The sequence below is a fragment of the Staurois parvus genome, unplaced genomic scaffold (genome assembly GCF_062004578.1).
Source record: "Staurois parvus isolate SC_StPar_1 unplaced genomic scaffold, SC_StPar_1.0 ptg000186l, whole genome shotgun sequence".
In the NCBI taxonomy this organism is placed as follows: domain Eukaryota; kingdom Metazoa; phylum Chordata; class Amphibia; order Anura; family Ranidae; genus Staurois; species Staurois parvus.
This window is the reverse complement of record NW_028317982.1, coordinates 22,421-42,248: the sequence shown is the minus strand read 5'-3', so window position 1 is coordinate 42,248 and position 19,828 is coordinate 22,421. Positions and strand designations below refer to the sequence as shown.

The 19,828-nt window shown below is 42.7% G+C and overlaps 1 protein-coding gene across 1 annotated transcript in view; it reads left to right on the top strand.

The window, feature by feature from the left end:
• Positions 1–260: 260 nt before the first annotated feature.
• Positions 261–19,828, top strand: part of LOC149462066 (wolframin-like) — a gene marked incomplete at its 3' end in the record, with an annotated part of 34,551 nt that continues 14,983 nt past the window's right edge. Inside the window, exons 1-2 of the mRNA XM_089677489.1 lie at positions 261–606; positions 8,347–8,493. Coding sequence (XP_089533615.1) covers positions 8,352–8,493 — 142 coding nt within the window. The remainder of the gene's footprint in view (positions 607–8,346; positions 8,494–19,828) is intronic.

Genomic DNA, 19,828 nt, shown 5'->3' with positions numbered 1-19,828 from the left:
ATGCCCGGGTCTGTTTTGTGCCCCCACTCCGGGCCTGTGGTGTGCCATGTGATGGAATCCAGGGTGTGCACAGTGTAATGGCATCCTGCCCAAATGACACTCTGACCCCACATCCTACAGATATCCCAGACTTGTGAAGGACAGGCAGCTCTGCTAGACCCCATCTCCCCGGCCTGTAGGAGGAGCTCTCATTGAGCCGCACACAGCTGACTCTGCACTGACGGGCTTTATATAGCTCTGTGGATGAACATCAGGAGCAGGTCTGCTGACTCTCACAGGGGAGAGCAATCCAGCGCCGAGCCTCACTGCAGCTTGCCGGGGTGAGTCATGCCGAGCGCAATAGATTGACTGTCCTGTCCGGCTGCTGGCAGCGGTGGGTGTGGAATTGCAGAGTGGATGGTGGAAGTAATGTGAGCAAGGCTGAGCTGTGACCACCTAACCGAGGACACCGGGACTGCTGGGACTGAGTGCACAGAGGACACCGGGACTGCTGGGACTGAGTGCACAGAGGACACCGGGACTGCTGGGACTGAGTGCACAGAGGACACCGGGACTGACACTACAAGGAGGACCCCCGTGGAGGAAGCTGGCTCCTCTGCCTGCATGGTAGGTCTTTGTTGTCACTCTGCACAGGGAGGGGTGTGAGCTCTGCCTTTGCCCCGGGGCTGTTCTGGTGATCCTGGATTCACTGCAGTCATGGACCCAGGACAAGCATGTAGCAAGTGAAGCCCAGCAAGGTCAGCACTCATGCCTTGTCTGCTTGTTACAGGTCAGGATGACAGCCAGGAATGAAGGAGATCACTGGGGCTCCCCCATGGGTTCCCCTCACTGCCTCCCTTTAACTTGTTCTTGCTGGCCCTTTACATGGTTTTAAAAGCCCAACTCCAGGCAAAGAAGATCCCTCCCAGTTGGGCTGTGCCTAGGCTTTGTATAATAAAAGGAGATTCATTTCAGGTACTTTTAAATCGCCAACAATTTATGTAGCACTTCACGTACATTCACATCAGTCCCTAACCCTCCAGGGGCGTACGATCTAAGGTCCCTAGCTCACATTCATGCAGTACTAGGGCCAATTTAGACAGGAGCTGGTTAACCTGCCAGCATGTCTTTGGAGTGTGGGAGGAAACCCGCACAGGGAGAACATTCAGACTCCAGGCAGGTGGTGTTGTGGTTAAGATTCGAACCAACAACCTTAATGGTGCCAGGCAGAAGTACTTACCACTCATTTACTTACCTGACCTGTGCTTCTCCCCATAGCTAGACCATCCACCACACTCCAGCAGCCTGGGGTTCTGATGTCATCAAGACCAGAGCAGGGTCCGTAGCCCTGCATTGGACATGATGATGTGAAACGACATGCCTACTGTGGGATCTGGGGGAGTGTCATCTCCTGGATTAGGTAAGTAAAACTGCATTCTCTCCCCTGGGGAAAAAAATGAGCAATTAACCCTTGTGGTGCAGACACAGCCCCACTGCAAGGGATAGTTTCAAATTTGTCCAAAGTTGAGCTTTAGCACTGGAGCCCATTAGGCAGGCTCCCAAACATAGAATCATTGTGAATGGCTGTCACATGTTATGATGTGCTCCCAAGCCTGCCAGTTGCTTTTTTTTTTTTTTTTTTTTTTTTTTGTCCGCATCCAAAATGCACAGAAAACAGATTACACAGTTGTCAATGTCATAGTTCACATCTGTGCTTGCAGCTCCAGTGCATTCCAGTTGCAGGAAAAAAAAAAGTAGAACGTGCTGCATTTTTTTTTTTTTTCTGCACAGAACTGTACTGGAATGCGGTAAAACGCACATGTCCTTATTTGAAGGAAAAATTAACTTTAATGCATCAAAAACACTGGAACACATCTAAAATGCACATGTGGAAATGCATCCAGAACACATCTGGATTGCGTTTCTATGCGCGGTTCTTAACACCGCTCCACTTGAGCGGTCGAGAGGATATTCCGCTTTAAGGCTTCCTCTCCCGCTGCTGTTTATGAAAAATTGTACTTTTTTGGGGGAAGAAAAGAGTGGGTACCTGTCAAAACCAGGCATCTGCACTTCTTCTACTACTCACCCCGGAAGACTGCGGGACCATTCACAATGTGTAGCATGGCTCATGCAAGCGCAGTGGGTGCCTAGCTTTTTAAAGAGGGGGGGAAAAAAAAAACCTGTCATATTTGCCTGCTGTGTGCAGTGGTTTTGCATATAGCAGCCCTGATCCTCCTCTTCTCAGATCCCCCACTAGCCCTCCTGGGTTCTCCCTCCTGCCCCCAGAGCAAGCAGCCTTGCTCCTGAGCTGCTGCTTTGCATGTCCATTCACACACAGATGCGGTCCGGCCCCACCTCCTCTCTCCTGACATTGCCTCACTGGCTGTGATTGACAGAAGCGGGAGCCAATGATTCCCACTGCTGGCTCGGCCAATGAGGGAGAGTCCCTAGAGAGCCGAGGCTCTTGCACATCGCTGGATCGTGATTGGGCTCAGGTAAGTAATAGGGGGGCTGAGGGGGAGCTGCACACAGGTTGTGGGTTTTTTGTTTTGTTTTTTTTCTTTTTTTGTTTTTTTTAACCTTCATGCGTAGAATATATGAATGTAAAAAACCTTGAGCCTTTACAACCACTTTAAAATGTCAGCGTCTGGAACCAAAAACGGATGGAGAAAATGGCTCGGGTGAGCACTCTGCTGGATCCTGGGACAGGTGAATGGCTGTTTATTAAAAGTCAGTATCTACAGTTTTTGCAGCTGCTGACTTTAAATTTTTACAGATATGACTGGAGCTCCTTTTTAATGTTGGCAGGTGCAACCATGTGATTGGCTGTGACACTGATCATGTGATGGGGAACCCACCAGCTTCTGCAGGTCATAAAAGCGGTTCATAAAACCGAGCTTAAGGCTACGTTCACACTAGCGTTGTGTGCAGGCGGCAGAGAGGCGTTTGGGAAGTGTTTTTACTGCTTCCCAAACGCCTCTGCCAATTCTGCACATTACAGCACATGGTGCTGTTCTAACGGAGCGTTTGTGTCGCGTCGCGTCAAAACGGACGCCCCTGGTCGAGTCAGGAGGCGTTGAAGCCTCTTATTCTCGTCTATGGTGCCGCTCCGCAAACGCCCGGCCGGCGTGTGCGGTTGCGGGGCATTTGCGGAGCGGTAACACCACTCAAACTGCCTTCTATGCATTTGTGGGGCGTTATTAACGCTTGACAACCGCCGCTAAACCGCGCATGCGGCGTTTGCCGAGCGTTAAAAAACGTTCCGCAAACGCCGGACCAACGCTTGCCAAACGCTATAGGGGCGTTTGGCAAGCATTGGTAAAACAGCCAAGTGTGAACGAGCCCTAACACATCTCCTTCCATGGTCCCTGTCCTTCACCAGCATCTCCTGCAGGGTGCTGATCTTGGGCCATCTTTATTGACCTGTGCGGGATGACACCACTCCTTTGCATGTGCAGTAGTCAGTCATCCTGGCACTCAAGGGACCATGCTGGCTAAGTTGATATTCTGGAGAAGACAGCAAGCAGGCAGGTAGGGGCATTAGGGCATTATATCGCCGAAGAGAGACTGCATGTGTATGACCCCCATGCAACTTCCTAAAAAATCTTTCAAAGCCACAGAATCCCTTCAAGCTGTATGTAGAGCCGATACTGTGTTTATTTATAGTTGTGAGTAGGGAAGAGTAAAACCCCCCCAGCTTATTATTTTTGCTGTCTGTGTCCCATTATGGAGATTTCCCTTCACCTCCTGTCCGTAACGAGCAACCGGAAGTTAGAGGAAATCTCCCAGAGTGAACGGGCATTCACCTCGTAGTCATCCTAATTGAAAGATCATCTCTTATTCTGGGGACCGTGTTAAAATGTTGGGTTTCCCTTTTTTTTTTTTCTTTTTTTTTTCCCATGACAATGGTCTCCAGTACAGAGGGGTGAATCTCCCCAACAGGGATATACAGTGGGTGCTGCAGACTATTCATTTAGGTGGGCTGCTGTACCCACGAGAAATGTGGGTGAAGAAAGCCCAGACCCTTTAACAATTGGGCCTCATGGGGCTGTGGCACATGCAGTTTTTCATGCACAAAAACAGGCGTTTTGCCGAAGAGTGGAATGCCATTAAGAATGGTGATAAAACCTTTATCTGAATGCTACAGAAGACTGCCCAAGATTGTAGGCATAGACCAGGGGTGTCAAACTGACAGCCCTCCAGCTGTTGCCAAACTACAAGTCCCATGAGGCATTGCAAGGCTGACAGTTACAAGCATGACTCCCAAAGGCAGAGGCATGATGGGACTTGTAGTATCACAACAGCTGGAGAGCCGCCAGTTTGACACCCCTGCTGTAGATAATAGTCAGAGGCAGGTGTGGTTGGAGACATACTGCAAGAGGAGACTTGTCACATCAGACTGCTAGAGGTCATTGCCTGTAGACCCGGACACCCTAGCCGTGTGCTAAATACTCCATTTTATTGTGCGCGTTGATGTCCGTTTTTAGAGGGTCTCAAAGTTGTTGTGTTTTTTTTTTTTTGTAAACTTTGATACAATATTTCAATATTAATTTTTTTAAAAACTTGATTGAGCGTGTTCAATGCACTCCATCAAAGTGTTGGCACTGCTGCACAAAAAATACAGCATTCCTGCATTGCACCGCACACCAGCATTGTATTGTGTACTGGGCATATCGAAAACCATTGTTTGTGGCCTTGCAGTGACTGGCACTTCTCAGGTGCAGAAAAACATCAGTTACCACACGTGGGGGTTTATTTACTAAAACTGGGGAGTGCAGAATCTGGTGCAGCTCTGCATAGAAACCAATCAGCTTCCAGGTTTTATTGGCAAAGCTTAATCGAACAAGTTGAAGTTAGAAGCTGATTGGCTGCCATGCACAGCTGCCCCAGATTCTGAGTGCTCCAGTTTTAGTAAAACTACCCCATAGTGTGAAAAGGCCCTACAAATCGATGCTCTAAACACTGCCTGCTGGGGCCCCAAGTGCCACAGAGCAAGTAAGGAGTGCAGGTTGGTCAGATCTCTTCCAAAAAGATAACCAGGATCGCCCTTCTGTAATCTGCCTTGCTTTTCCTCCTGCATTCTGTTGGAGTATTGTTGACAGGAGGGACCACTCCTTTCTATGGAGAAAAGGGAACTAACCATTAAACCTTGGGCAGAAACTGAGCTCTTGCAACATTCATGACTAATGATCATCACACTTGGGCATTAACCCATACAATGCCTGATTTCTGGCCGCAACGCCAAGATCGCCAACATTGTGACTGATCCGTTGTGTTTGATCCACACCGACATTCTTCTCTACTAATATTGCTTAGTTTTTTGCTTGGTGCAGAGTGATCAAAATTGATCCTATTGGATAAGAATTTTCAGATGTCATTGTGCTTGTGTGTATTTATTACTTTTACTGTGCTTTATGGTATCTTCCTTGCACCAAAAAGGAGTTCTGTGAGATGTCCAAAGTCAGGGATTCCAATGATTAGCTCTGAGGCTAGGTTCACATCTATGCGGGTTGCAGTGGATGCATTTTTGATGTGCTTTTCACACATTTAACCACTTCCATACCGGGCACTTTTACACCTTCCTGCCCAGGCCATTTTTCAGGTTTCAGCGCTCTTACACTTTGAATGACAATTGCGCGGTCATACAACATTGTACCCAAACTAAAATTTTATCATTTTCTTCACACAACTAGAGCTTTCTTTTGGTGGTATTTAATCACCGCCGGGGTTTTTATTTTTTGCTAAATTAACAAAAAAAGACTGAACATTTTCAAAAAAAAAACCCCGTTTTTTCTTTGTTTCTGTTATAAAAGTTTACAAATAAATAATTGTTCTTCATAAATTTAGGCCGAGATGTATTCTACTACATGTCTTTGGTGAAAATAACCCAAATTAGGATGTATTTTTTAGTCTGTAGGAAAGTTATAGAGTTCACAAACTATGGTATAGATCTGAATATTGATCAATCCTGAAGTACTGACAGCCAATCTAATTTCTTGAGGTCCAAGAATGTCAGAACAGTACAGATATCCCCAGACAGTCCGATGTACTTCATAAGAGGAATGGCGAGTTTTTTTGAAGTTGTGTGTGGTGTTTTTTTTTTTTTTTTTTACACAATTTGTTTATAGCAAAGAATTGCTTTGCTATAAGCAAGCATTTACCTGAATGACATCGATTCATTTAGGGTTGTGTTTTTTTTTTTTTTTTTTTTTTTTTTGTGCATGTGATCGCTGTGGCCATTCACAGCTAGACACTAGTATACAATGGATGGCATGAATGAAGCCATCCATTGTGTACAACTGTCATGTGACCTGCTGTGATTGGTCACATGGTACCGGTAACGGGACCGGTACTCAGATCTGTCATCGGCCGTGTCCGAGGTACACGGCCGGTGACAGAATGCGCGGCTCTGCAAACATGAAAACTGCGCATGTGCGGGAGTACACCATATGGCGTCCACCCGGAAATCTAGTGCATTTTTGCGGCCGCCAAACGGCCATTGGCCGGGCGGGTAATGGTTAACATTGTGGGGAGGGGGCGTGAACGCTTTTTTTTTTTTTTTTTTTTTTTTTGCTAATAGGAAAGCATGAGAGGTCTGTTCATGTAGTGTGACTTTACAATCTCTGGCATTCAAGTAGTATCAAAGTCACATTACATGGGCAGAACTGTCATACTTTCTGATGAGCCAAAATTAAAAATTGACTTTAGACACATAAAAGGTTCTTGCATTACTTTGATGCTACTTGAGTGCCAGAGAGTGTAAGGTCGCACTACATGAACAGACTGGTCATACTTTCCTATTACCTACACAAAAAAAAAAAAAAAACCAAACAACCCCGCATCTTAAATGTTTGTTTAGGGTGCTTTTGCACTGATGTGCTGCTGTTTGACCACACCGTCTTGCCTAGACGAAAATGGCATTCCAGATCAGGAGGGCAAAACACCGGTTCCTGGATGCTGCCTGGGACATGGCCATCCCGGGACAGCCTGGTAAAATGCATGACTGTGCTGGCAAATCCGGGACAACTGGCAAGTATAATTTAATGCAAGATTGCCATGGGGCCCCCATGCACCTGAGACTCCTGGGTAGTGCCCAGGGGGGCTTATGCATTAAGATGGCCCTGCCTAGAATACCCTGGCTCCCAACCCAAGGAGGAAAGACCTGCCTTACATCGCCAAGGTGTTGGACTGTCTAGAAAGAAGCACCTGGCCCCCAATGACGTCAGAAACAAAGTTGGGGGCACAGCAACTGGGCTTAGGCAGCAGTACAGCAAATTAAAGCTGGACAATGCTGAATCCACTGGGCAGCTGAGTATTAGAATTGAGGAGAACACTGCATGACAGGTAAAGGGGGAATCCTGGGGACGAGGGGCATACTGCAGTTTCTCTTTACGATTCTCTGCTTTCTGAAAATATTGTTTAAGATGAAATGTAAATGTCAGTGTATATGAACAATGGGGAAATTGGAAATGTTCAGAATAAAGCTAGGACCCTTTCATACAATATGATGTGACTGTTTTTCTGATTGCCAGTCACTGCAACAGACATCTAAAACCGTTGTTTCCTTTGTGCCCCATTCACACCACAACTCTGGTTTATGCACCTTGTTTGAAAAATGCCAAAAATAAACGTTCTTTCAGTCAGATTTCTTTTGAGCTGATAACTTGCTGCACTTGCCACCTCTGGACTGTTATCAGTTAGCATTGTTTCCCTATCTCGGTGGACTACTAAACACCTCCCCCTGTTATGACAGGGAGGTGTCATGTAGTCCTAACACGTTCCCTGTCCCAGAGTGACAGCACTGCTCAGTGCAGTTGTCACCCTAGGACAGTGAAGTGAGTGATTGATTGGCAGGATCGCCAGGTTATAATAAAATGTAAAACCGTGAAAAAGGAAAATGAATGCAGCCACCACATGTAAGGAACAGTAAGCTGTAATACTAATATTTTTTTTGTTGCTGGGTTTAGATACGCATTGACTTTTTTTTTTTTTCCTCTGTAACTGGGCATGAATAATTTATTGGGTTTATTCTTTAGTTCTGAAAAAAAACGTCTCTTGCTGTAACTTGGATGTTGATCAAGAAGCAATAAACTCTGTAGCTAAGAGAAGAGATTTTTCTGGCTTTTGCAGGACATGTAATTCATGGTATTGTGACAGTTCAGTCAGCATCATATCATTATTTTCTGTTTTTTATCATGCTGATTGTTCTGGAAAGTGTCAGAACGCTGCATAGTTGCACCATTTTTGGAATCCTCTGTGATGGACTGGTCTTCAGTAAATGAAACAATTGAGTACTGTCTGTGATAAAATGGTAATTAGCACAATGATGTTCCAGTAGAGAAATATGTGACTGTTTATTTCTTCCAGAAAATATGGAGTCGGAGCCAGCCGCTGCCCCGCATGTACTTGGCCGATCGCAGCTAAATGCAGCTACTGATACAGAGGTGCAAGAAGAGGCCCATAAAGCAGGACCTTCCAGTCCTGGATCCCCTGGAGTCTTTACAGCCATGCCAGGTATGTCTAAAGAACTCTCAATTATCTCATAGATGTGTGTTTATCACTGAGATTTCCTCCCTCAGCATTCTTTGCACACCAGCTAAAATTTAAGAGTGACTGAACTTTAACACTTTTGTTGCTAGGCCAAATTTTCCAGTGTTCTCACAAATCCTAAAATGCACTTTTTTTTATTTTTTTTTGTCTTGAAAATTTACCTAAAATTCCCAGAACATTTTGGATCTGTAGAATGAATTAATAAATACATTTTTAAGAAAGTGTGACAATTTCATTCTTGGAATACCTGCATCGTAGTACTATGATGGTGAGTCACACAGCCATTCACACTTGAGCGTGTTCTGACATATTCTATCTTGCACTTGCCTGGGTCGCAGACCAGTTGACTTCATCTTTATGGAGTAGTGTGTGATTGTGTGTGATCTGGAGTAGCTAATTAACCACTTGCCCTCCAGAGGATTTACTACCCCCCCCTCCCCCCTCCTGACTACGCTATTTTTTGCGATACGTCGCTGCTTTACTTTAACTGACAATTGCGCAGTCATGCAACGCTGCACCCAAATTAAATAAAAAATATTTTTTTTCCCCCAAAAATCGAGCTTTCTTTCAGTGGTATTTGATTGCATGTGTGTTTTTTGTATTGTTTGCGCTATTATCAAAAAAAGACTGACAATTTTGGGGAAAAAAACAAACTATATTTTTGACTTTTTGCTGTTTAAACATATCTAGTAATAAAAAAAAAAAAATCAAATTTCATCAAATTTTAGACAAAAGTATTCTGCTACATGTCTTTTGCTAAAAAAAAAAAAAAATCCTAGTAAGTGTAAATTTCTTTTATGTGATAGTTATAGCGTTTATAAATGGCGGTGTACATATACTGGATTTTTTTTCTAGTAATGGTGGCGATCAGCAACTTTTATAGTGGGACTTCAGCGGGCATTCTGACACGGGTGGAACTGACTTTATGTCACTGACATCCCCAGTGACACCAATACAGTGATCAGTGCTAATAAAAAACACTGACACTGTATTAATAGCACTGGGCAGGAAGAGATTAAAATGTGGGGCGATCAATGGGTTAACTGTGTGCTGTTTTTACTGTGTGGGCTGTGTGTGTTTCACTCTAAGCACACTGCTCTGTATGGCTCTGCTATGCAGAGCCATACAAAGCAGTGGGCAGGAGCTGACCGGGGAGAGATCTGTGTTGTTTACATACAGGTCTCTTCCCTGTTGGTAATACTCGGAGATTGTCAGGTGCTGTCAGGGAATCGCCAGCTGGGACCTGGTGATTGACAGCCGAGGCTGCATATGGTGGCCAGGGTAGGGCGTGCGCGCGCCTCCTACCCAGAACTGCAACATAGTGTGTGTATATAAATGAATATGATTTTTGTGCACCCATGCCGTCCTGTAGCAGTATTTCTGCTATAGGGTGGCATGGAAGCAGTTACATGATTTGCGTGAACATTGGTAAAAGTCCAAGTGAAACTTAGCTCTGTTTTACAACAGCCTTATGGTGACCATTCCATGAAGAATTTAAGGGTTTTTGAAAGGCATAAGTGGTTTTAAGGAGGGGAGAGTATATGTCTACAATGATGTAAAAAGTGGGCAGACAAAAATGCAAAGGATGGATGCAAATTTGGTGTGGTACTTCAGAAAACAAATTCAAGGAATGTTTCTATCCGTGGCACAGTCATCTAGAAAAGTGTGCTGCTTCACAAGGGGACTACTTTGAAGGTAATAACAGCTGCTAGCATATACAGTCAGGTCCATAAATATTGGGACATGGACACAATTCTAACATTTTTGGCTCTATACACCACCACAATGGATTTGAAATGAAACGAACAAGATGTGCTTTAACTGCAGACTGTCAGCTTTAATTTGAGGGTATTTACATCCAAATCAGGTGAACGGTGTAGGAATTACAACAGTTTGCATATGTGCCTCCCACTTGTTAAGGTCCCAAAAGTAATGGGACAGAGTAATCATCAAATTTTCACTTTTTAATACTTGGTTGCAAATCCTTTGCAGTCAATTACAGCCTGAAGTCTGGAACGCATAGACATCACCAGACGCTGGGTTTCATCCCTGGTGATGCTCTGCCAGGCCTCCACTGCAACTGTCTTCAGTTCCTGCTTGTTCTTGGGGCATTTTCCCTTCAGTTTTGTCTTCAGCAAGTGAAATGCATGCTCAATCGGATTCAGGTCAGGTGATTGACTTGGCCATTGCATAACATTCCACTTCTTTCCCTTAAAAAACTCTTTGGTTGCTTTTGCAGTTTGCTTTGGGTCATTGTCCATCTGCACTGTGAAGCGGCGTCCAATGAGTTCTGAAGCATTTGGCTGAATAGGAGCAGATAATAATGCCCAAAACACTTCAGAATTCATCCTGCTGCTTTTGTCAGCAGTCACATCATCAATAAATACAAGAGAACCAGTTCCATTGGCAGCCATACATGCCCACGCCATGACACTACCACCACCATGCTTCACTGATGAGGTGGTATGCTTAGGATCATGAGCAGTTCCTTTCCTTCTCCATACTCTTCTCTTCCCATCACTCTGGTACAAGTTGATCTTGGTCTCATCTGTCCATAGGATGTTGTTCCAGAACTGTGAAGGCTTTTTTAGATGTCGTTTGGCAAACTCTAATATGGCCTTCCTGTTTTTGAGGCTCACCAATGGTTTCCATCTTTTGGTGAACCCTCTGTATTCACTCTGGTGAAGTCTTCTCTTGATTGTTGACTTTGACACACATACACCTACCTCCTGGAGAGTGTTCTTGATCTGGCCAACTGTTGTGAAGGGTGTTTTCTTCACCAGGGAAAGAATTCTTCGGTCATCCACCACAGTTGTTTTCCGTGGTCGTCCGGGTCTTTTGGTGTTGCTGAGCTCACCGGTGCGTTCATACTTTTTAAGAATGTTCCAAACAGTTGTTTTGGCCACGCCTAATGTTTTTGCTATCTCTCTGATGGGTTTGTTTTGTTTTTTCAGCCTAATGATGGCTTGCTTCACTGATAGTGACAGCTCTTTGGATCTCACCTTGAGAGTTGACAGCAACAGATTCCAAATGCAAATAGCACACTTGAAATGAACTCTGGACCTTTTATCTGCTCATTGTAATTGGGATAATGAGGGAATAACACACACCTGGCCATGGAACAGCTGAGAAGCCAATTGTCCCATTATTTTTGGTCCCTTAACAAGTGGGAGGCACATATGCAAACTGTTGTAATTCCTACACCGTTCACCTGATTTGGATGTAAATACCCTCAAATTAAAGCTGACAGTCTGCAGTTAAAGCACATCTTGTTTGTTTGATTTCAAATCCATTGTGATGGTGTATAGAGCCACAAATGTTAGAATTGTGTCGATATCCCAATATTTATGGACCTGACTGTAGGTAATCTAACCCTTTTTTCTTAGTCCATACCAGGAATTAAATTGGCACCAACGGATTACTGAAAATGTAATTGAATTTAAAAAAAAAAAGAAAAAATTAGGGTGTTTTGTGTTTTCGCATTGCTCCTTCTCCCAACTTTTTGAGCCTCTGGTGCTACAAAAGATAGAAATATAATATGCAAATCTCAAATTCAGGAAGTAGACTCAATTAGCTGTCCAGACCCTAGAAATTCTGTTGTTCCTTTAGTGTGATGACTTATGAACTTTGACAGTACTAAGAAATGATCTGTCTTTGCCCCAGTTGTCAACCGTTCAACAATTTCACTAAACCTAAGATTCAGGGTTGTTGTTAAATAGAGAGCAAAGAAAACTGACCCCAAACCATATATATTCTAAGATTTTAAAGTACAATTTCACTTTTATTTATTGTAGACCTTTATATAGCACAGAATTCTGGTATATTTACATCAGTCTCTCCCTTTTTATGGAGCTTACATGGTAAGGTCCGTATCTCCCATATATGCATGTACTAGGACCAGTTTAGACAGGAGCCAATGAACCTACCAGCATGTTTATGGAATGTGGGAGGATACCGGAGTACACTGACACAAGCAAAGGGGGAACACACATTCCATGCTGATAGTGTCCTAACTGGGATTTTAAGCAATGACTGTAATGCCGCAAAGCAGAAGGACCAACTATTATGCTGCCCCAACGTGTACTGTGTTTACAAGTGAGGATCTGGATGTTGTAGTTTGTCATTTTGTGACTTCACGAAATTTTGTCTTTATTTATTTTTGGTATTGATTGATTTTTTTTTTATAGGTACTTATCTAGTGCTGTCAATTTATGCATCTATTTACATATATTGTACATTCACATCAGTCCCTCAAGGGGTGTACAAAGACTATATACTTGACTTCTTTCATTTTTAATTTATTTTTATAATGACTGAAAAATGTAATGTGTTTGGCCTCATTTCACATGAACTCAAGCGCTGCATCTGTGCAGAGGGCCATGGTTACCCACACGGGATGCACAGGTGTTACATGCGATTGCAGGCAGTCTAATTCATGTTTATTGGTGCACGGACTCACAGCCACTGGTCCCAATGTAACATGGGTGCAGGTCCCTCAACACAGTGTGCTTTCAGGGACATGCAGCTGTAAAATTAGGACCAGCGGCTGTGTCTGTGCAGCTCTGCATCCCAATAGACATACATGGGACTGCCTGCACATGAATGCATGCAACACGTGTGTGTCCTGTGTGGGCAAAGATGGCTCTTTGCATGAATGTAAGCTTAACCACTTCCAGTCTGGACCAATTCTGACATTCCTCTCCTACACGTAAAAACATAATTTTTTTGCTAGAAAACTACTTATGCATTTTTTTGGGGGGGAAGCACTTGTTATGATGTTTTTGGGGTCCTCTGATTTCAGAAAGTGTGTGTGTGTGTGTGTGTGTGTGTGTGTGTGTGTGTGTGTGTGTGTGTGTGTGTGTGTGTGTGTGTGTGTGTGTGTGTGTTTTCATATGTGCAAATAGGGGAAAAGGTCACTGTAATGAAAGGGTTAAAAGACATGCTATCAAACTATTGGAGAACCATGTCAAAGGGGTGACGGTAGCCTGGTTGTGTAAGTACTTAAAAAAAAAAATGCTGGGACTTTTTTGAGGCTTAAAATATTTACATTTCATTACCATTGTGAGCATCCTCTGCTGTGTTTTTGTTTTTAACCCTCAAAAATATTTAGATCTCAGGGTATATATACAAAACTCTTATTTAGTAAATGCTATGAAATAGTCATTAGTTGCTAAATGTGCACGTAATCAATTGTAGCCCTTTGTTTATATTGAACGCCCAGAATCCCCTGCATAGCTGCTGAAATTTAATTCTGATGCCAGTTCGAGCTGCTGCACTGGCTGCAGAAATGGCAATACACAGATCCTCTCATTATGCCCATCAATGTTGACCGCATAGATCAGTGGTGGCTAGCTTTCTTAATATGGGGGGCTTCAAGTACGGCTCCTTATCGCAGACACGCAACAGGATATCGTCCAAGACTATGGGCATGACACAAGAGATGATCGGTGACTGTGGACGTGACACAAGGGATGATCGGTGACTGTGGACGTGACACAAGGGATGATCGGTGACTGTGGACGTGACACAAGGGATGATCGGTGACTGTGGACGTGACACAAGGGATGATCAGTGACTGTGGACGTGATGGAAGCTGCTAGAAATCACTGCTATACTCAATGGCCATTGGGTAACACAGATTATTGTATTTATAAAGTTTGTATTTGGGCAGACAAGGCACTGGCGGCTGCCTGAATAACTTAATAGTGACCTTGTAACGGCAGCTGTGAGGTAGGCAACCCTATGCCCACAGGCTCATTGGATAAAGTATTACCACTGTATTTCAGGTACTCATGAATGGCAGTGTTATCTAATCCTCTGAAAAGTGACCCACAGTGGATCGCATTTTAAGCAAGCTGTGGAAAGGGTTGCAAGCCATCAGGAGATGCTGCTGCCGTGTGTGTGTGTGTGTGTGTGTGTGTGTGTGGTCTGTCTGCCCAGAGGGGGTTTGCACGAGACTACCACACCACAATCACAGACCAAGCACTTGCAGTGTGGCCCCATTGACATCAATGGGTAAATTTTGACAGGCTGAATGAATATTGCTGAACTCCCCTGGCTGCCATGTTAGGCTATAGATAGGCAGTAAAAATGCAGATCAACCACCTGGTTTTTACTGCTTCTTTACTGTCTGTGTATGAGGCCTTAAAGGAGAACTAAAGTCTGCATTGTGGTGGGTGGGCACTTTTCATACTACGCATTTGGCGCACTTATCTGCCAGAACAATCCCTCCAGAGTTGTGAAATCTGCAAACCGTCACTGGCATCCTTGCCTAGTCTTCTGGGTTTGACCACTTCTGTCATTTTCATTGGCCAGCCACAGATGGTTTAACTTTCTTGCATGCGTAGGTATGGGCATTAAATCATTTAGGAATCTAAGGCATGTGCTCAGTGTCTCTTCTGTAGTAAAAGTATACCTGCTAGTAAATGCTTGATGTTGCATTTTGGTGCATTGAGTGCTTTGCCTGAATTTCTTTTCATGCACTGTTTGCATGGACTGTCTGTACAAAAGCATCCATTTTGAGTCCGAATTTCTTTGAAGCCTAACTCTGGGAATTACAAAAAAAAATACCCATGCGGCTGGCCTGCCCTGCATTGCAAGGGTTAAATGCTTGTCTTTAGGAATGGAGGAGTAAGGTGTAATACTTACCTTTATTTTGCAATCCAGCAGGCTCCCCCCATCTGTGCAACTGGACATTAGATTTATGTTGGCGGCAGCAGAAGGGGGTTTACACACACAGCATAAGCATTACAAGCTGACTATGGACTTTCAGATGAAGTTGATCTGGTGGTTGTGCAGCCATCTGATCACTTTTATTGGACCCGTGGAATGTGTGTGTGCTCCATTTAGCTTCAGTGGAGGGCAGGGGAAGCATTAGGGGTCTAATAGGCCCCTGGTGTCTCATTACAGAGAACCTGTTACAGCAAAATGCTATCGCAAAGGAGCTTGTTAACCCGGTACTTGAGAGCAATAGAGTTAAGTTAAAAAAAAAAAAAAAAAATGAAGCCTGGTGCATATACCCTTCCCCCTTGTGCCATTGTTCCCTTGCCTCCACACCCTCTCCATCACAAAGGGGAGACCTCTGGTTCTTGTTTATGTGCTACAGTAGGTGTAATATACGATCTTGGAAGACCTTTATAATTTCAACTATATTCATATTCACCGCCCCATGTGTTAATCTAATCCTAAACATTTTATTTTTTTTTTTTTGTTCTTTCAATTTTGTTCCAAGCTCCTACTTATTTCAGTTAGAATTTTGTAAATCCTAGAGGTAGCATGCTTTTGTATTGTATTTGAGCTGAACATTTGCTTTAAAGGATACATATCTTCCTCAGTCCTTAGTGGCTGTGGGAGCATTGCAGCAAAATGTCTTAATTGGTAATACCGCCATTCATCCAGTGTAGAAAATATTTCCTTATTTTTTTAAATTGTGTAAAGAACATATTACCCCCTTATCTACAATGTCTTTTTTAGATGTGCATTTCTATCCTTTATCCATTTTCCTGAAATATTATCATTCCCGGGTGGGAAAAACTTTGTTCCCACCAATGAAATTGACAGTGACTTAAACTTCCAATCCATCTGCTTGTGCATCCGTGTCAAAGTGCTTGTGTCTTCATCCAGTGTACAAAATTTGTGGTATCCAAATAATCCTATCTAGTGGTGCCTTGCTGAGTGTACTCTCCTACTAATTCCTTTTTACCTAGCTTCTGCCCCATGAATTATTCTATATCTAATCTGTGATATTAACATTGAGTTATAGTATCTCTTTAAATCCAGCATATTTAGTCCCCTTTTTTTCCTTTGTTACTACATGTTTAACTCTTGTTTTTTTTTTTTTTATTAACCCATACATATCTGAGTATCCTTTCTTTCCTTCCTTTCTGTCCTTTTTTTTTTTTTTTTTTTTTTTTTTTCTTTCCTCCCTTTTTTAAGAGAGACCCTGGTAGGTATATTGGGAACATATTGAATTTATACTTTGGTACTATGATTATCCTTTTTTATAATATTTATCCAGCCTATCCAGGATAATGTTCCCGTTTTGAGATTCTCCTCATGTCATCCTTTTATCTCATTTATTTAATCAGATATAGTTTACCTGATAGATGTGTGGGGTGTTTTTCTTTCATGAGCGATTTCTTCATTTTTTTTTTATTCCCATGCACTTTAATTCTTTTTCCCTCCATGTAAAAGGGAATGATTTTTTGCAAGATTTGTTCTTTATCTTCCTTTTTGGGACGTTAATATTTAATATCTCGCATTTCGAGAGATTAATTTTAAGGTTTGATAGCTCGGTGGTCTTTTAGTATTCTCATTAAATTTGGTAATGTTAATCTAGGGTTTGTAATCTAAAACAGCATATCATCTGCATATGCTGCCACTTTATGCTCGACATCCCCTATCCACGGCCAAAAGTCTCGTTCCCAAATCCTGTCAAGCAATAGAGCCCCCAAAAATAAAAGACTGGATAAGTAGTCAAGCATATATAGCAGTGGTTCTCAACCTTCCTAACGCCGTGACCCTTTAATACAGTTCCTCATGTTGTGGTGACCCCCAACCATAAAATTATTTACCCAGAAATTATAATTCATGACTGTCGTTTTACCTCCAATACGGCTGCTTTCAACACAGTAGCTGCTTTCAACACAGTAGCTGCTTTCTACACAGTAGCTGCTCTTTACACATCGGAAATATGTGTTTTCTGATGGTCTTAGGGGACCCCTGTGAAAGGGTCGTTTGACCCCCTAAGGGGTCGCGACCCACAGGTTGAGAACCACTGATATATAGGATGGAAGAACTATACCACATGGGTGAGGATAAAATTGAAAAATTAAAAAAATCCTGGGAAAATAGCACGACTTCAGAAGAGCTAAAAGATATTTTAGAAGTGGTTGGAGTGTAATGAACAAGAGTATGAGGAGGACAAGAGGGAAGAAGCCAGATAGAACAACATCACAAGTAAATGAAAGTGTTAAGGTCAGGTGGGAGGGTCAAACATTGTGATAGGGAAAAGATCGATAATGTTTGACACAAAGTGGATTTTGTACTATAAACATTACAGGTACACACACACACTAATATGTGCATTTTTGACATGCATTTAAAAGAAAAAAAAAAAAACCTAAAAATGACTCTTGTATCAAAAGGATGAAATGCCCTTTTTTACAAATCCATTTTCCACTACTGACTGCTGGGTCCCTGACAAAAACAAACTCCAAAGTGTTGCAAGTGGGACACCCGGGCTCTAAACTCATCACTCTTTTTTGTATTACGGAAGGAACTTGAAGCACCTGGAGAAAACCCATACAAACTGCATGCAGTTTATGACTTGACCAGGAACTAATCTCAAGCCCTCAGTTCTGCAAGGCCACTAAGCTGCTGTCAGACTCGTGCAGCTGAGCTTGTGTAGAGCCCTAGTACTGGGGCAGGCTTGGAGGTGTCTGCTCTGCTTTCATTGCAGTGGATATTGACGCACTATAATAAACCTTTTATAGATCAGGGTGTAGGCATAAAATAAAAAGTTTCCTTTTGAAGTTGTAAAGCTGGAGTTGTCTGGGGTGTGTACTCACAGGAGTAGAACTGCTGTCCTGATAGGAATGTTATGAATCCGGGGAGGTGAGTATACAGTGTTCTGACAGCAATAGACTTTTTATGAGATGTTGTTTGTCTGCAAGAGATGTCATTTTTTTTTTTTCCTGTTTGGTCTCCAGTTCCTGTAGTAGAGAAATTTAAAAAAAAAAAAAACGTCCTGGAGAGCTGATTGAAATGTGTGTGACTGTAAGCCTGAGACATTCTCTGCAGCAAAGCAGGAACATTTTAGATTTCATCTGGCATTGTGGACACATTCTAACTTCTGATCGGCTGTTCATCCTGCCATGGGACCCAACACTGTCGCAATACACTGATCAGCGCCCTTTTTTTTTTTTTTTTTTTTTTTTTTTTTTTTTTTATTCCTTCCAGGAAGACCTTTTGACCGAAGTCGATCGAACATCTGTTAAGGTGGGGGGGGGGGGGGGGCACAGATTAACTTTTTTAGTTCTGAGCACCTATTTATTACAGGTATTTATATAGTGGTGACAATTTATGCAGCACTTTACATGTCCATTCTAATGACCTTAGGGCAGAAGTGCTAACAACTAAGACACTGTACTGTTCAGTGCACATCTGTGTGCGCTACATGAATGTAAGCATCACACAAAGCAATGTGGGGTGTGTTTTTTTTTTTTTTTTTTTTTTTTTTTTTTTTTTTTTTTTTTATTTTGGGGGAGGGGGTTTCCTGTTTTTAGGCGCCCTGCACTGACCTTCATTTTAAATGTCACCTCAACACATCTTGCTAACCAAGTGCTTGCTTTACAGTGCACCACAATGTATGGCAACTTGCTCCGGCGCACTGCGTTACCCAATGTCCACCGTCGCATGTACATTTACTGCCGCAGGTTGGCCTTTCTGCACCAGATCATGTATATGTACGTGGTCCGGCACTTCCAGATAGGGTGTGCAGATTCGCTGCAGGTCCCAACCAATGATTTATGGCCGGGATCTGCTTAGTGAATGACCGTATAGAGCCCTGTGTTTACTAACAGCAGCGATGTGCCTGTGTTTTTTGTTTTTTTTTTTTGTTTTGTTTTTTTACAGGGAGAAAAAATGAACACCTAAATAAAAATTTGAAATATATATTACCAAGTTGTTCGTTACCAAAAACATTTTTTTGTTTTTGATCAAAATCTTACATTTTGCGTGTGAATATTTCATATTTACCATGTCAAGCCAGCAGATGGCAAGCCATACACGAACCTTCCAGGGAGGAGGCAATCTGGTTCCTATTCTCCCTAATGATTTCTTTTTATAGAGTAAGGTGCTAGATTTAACAGGTGCCTAAGACACCCAAATCTTACATGGAGGGCAGGAACAGTTTGGAACAAAATCCAAAATAAACATGTAGAAGAGATCAACCTGATGTACATATTCCTTTTTTAATGTATAGTATGTAATTGTACAAGGGCCCAGCCATATTTGCATATTACATATGCAGGTTGTGCTTCCTGCTCTTGTAGTACTAAAAAGTAGTTTGTGCTTTATTGCTCCTTCTCACAAGTCTTTTCTGCTGAATGCAAACCGAAATCTCTGATATACCTCAACATTTGTTTAGGGATTGCATTGACTGACACTCTAGTGACTTGCCTTTGCTACAGTATATGAAATGCAATAACCATAAGGAGGAGCTAGCAAGAAAAAAATGTGATCTTGAGAATTATTTACAGGTACTTGTCAATTTACACAGTGCTTTACATATATTGTA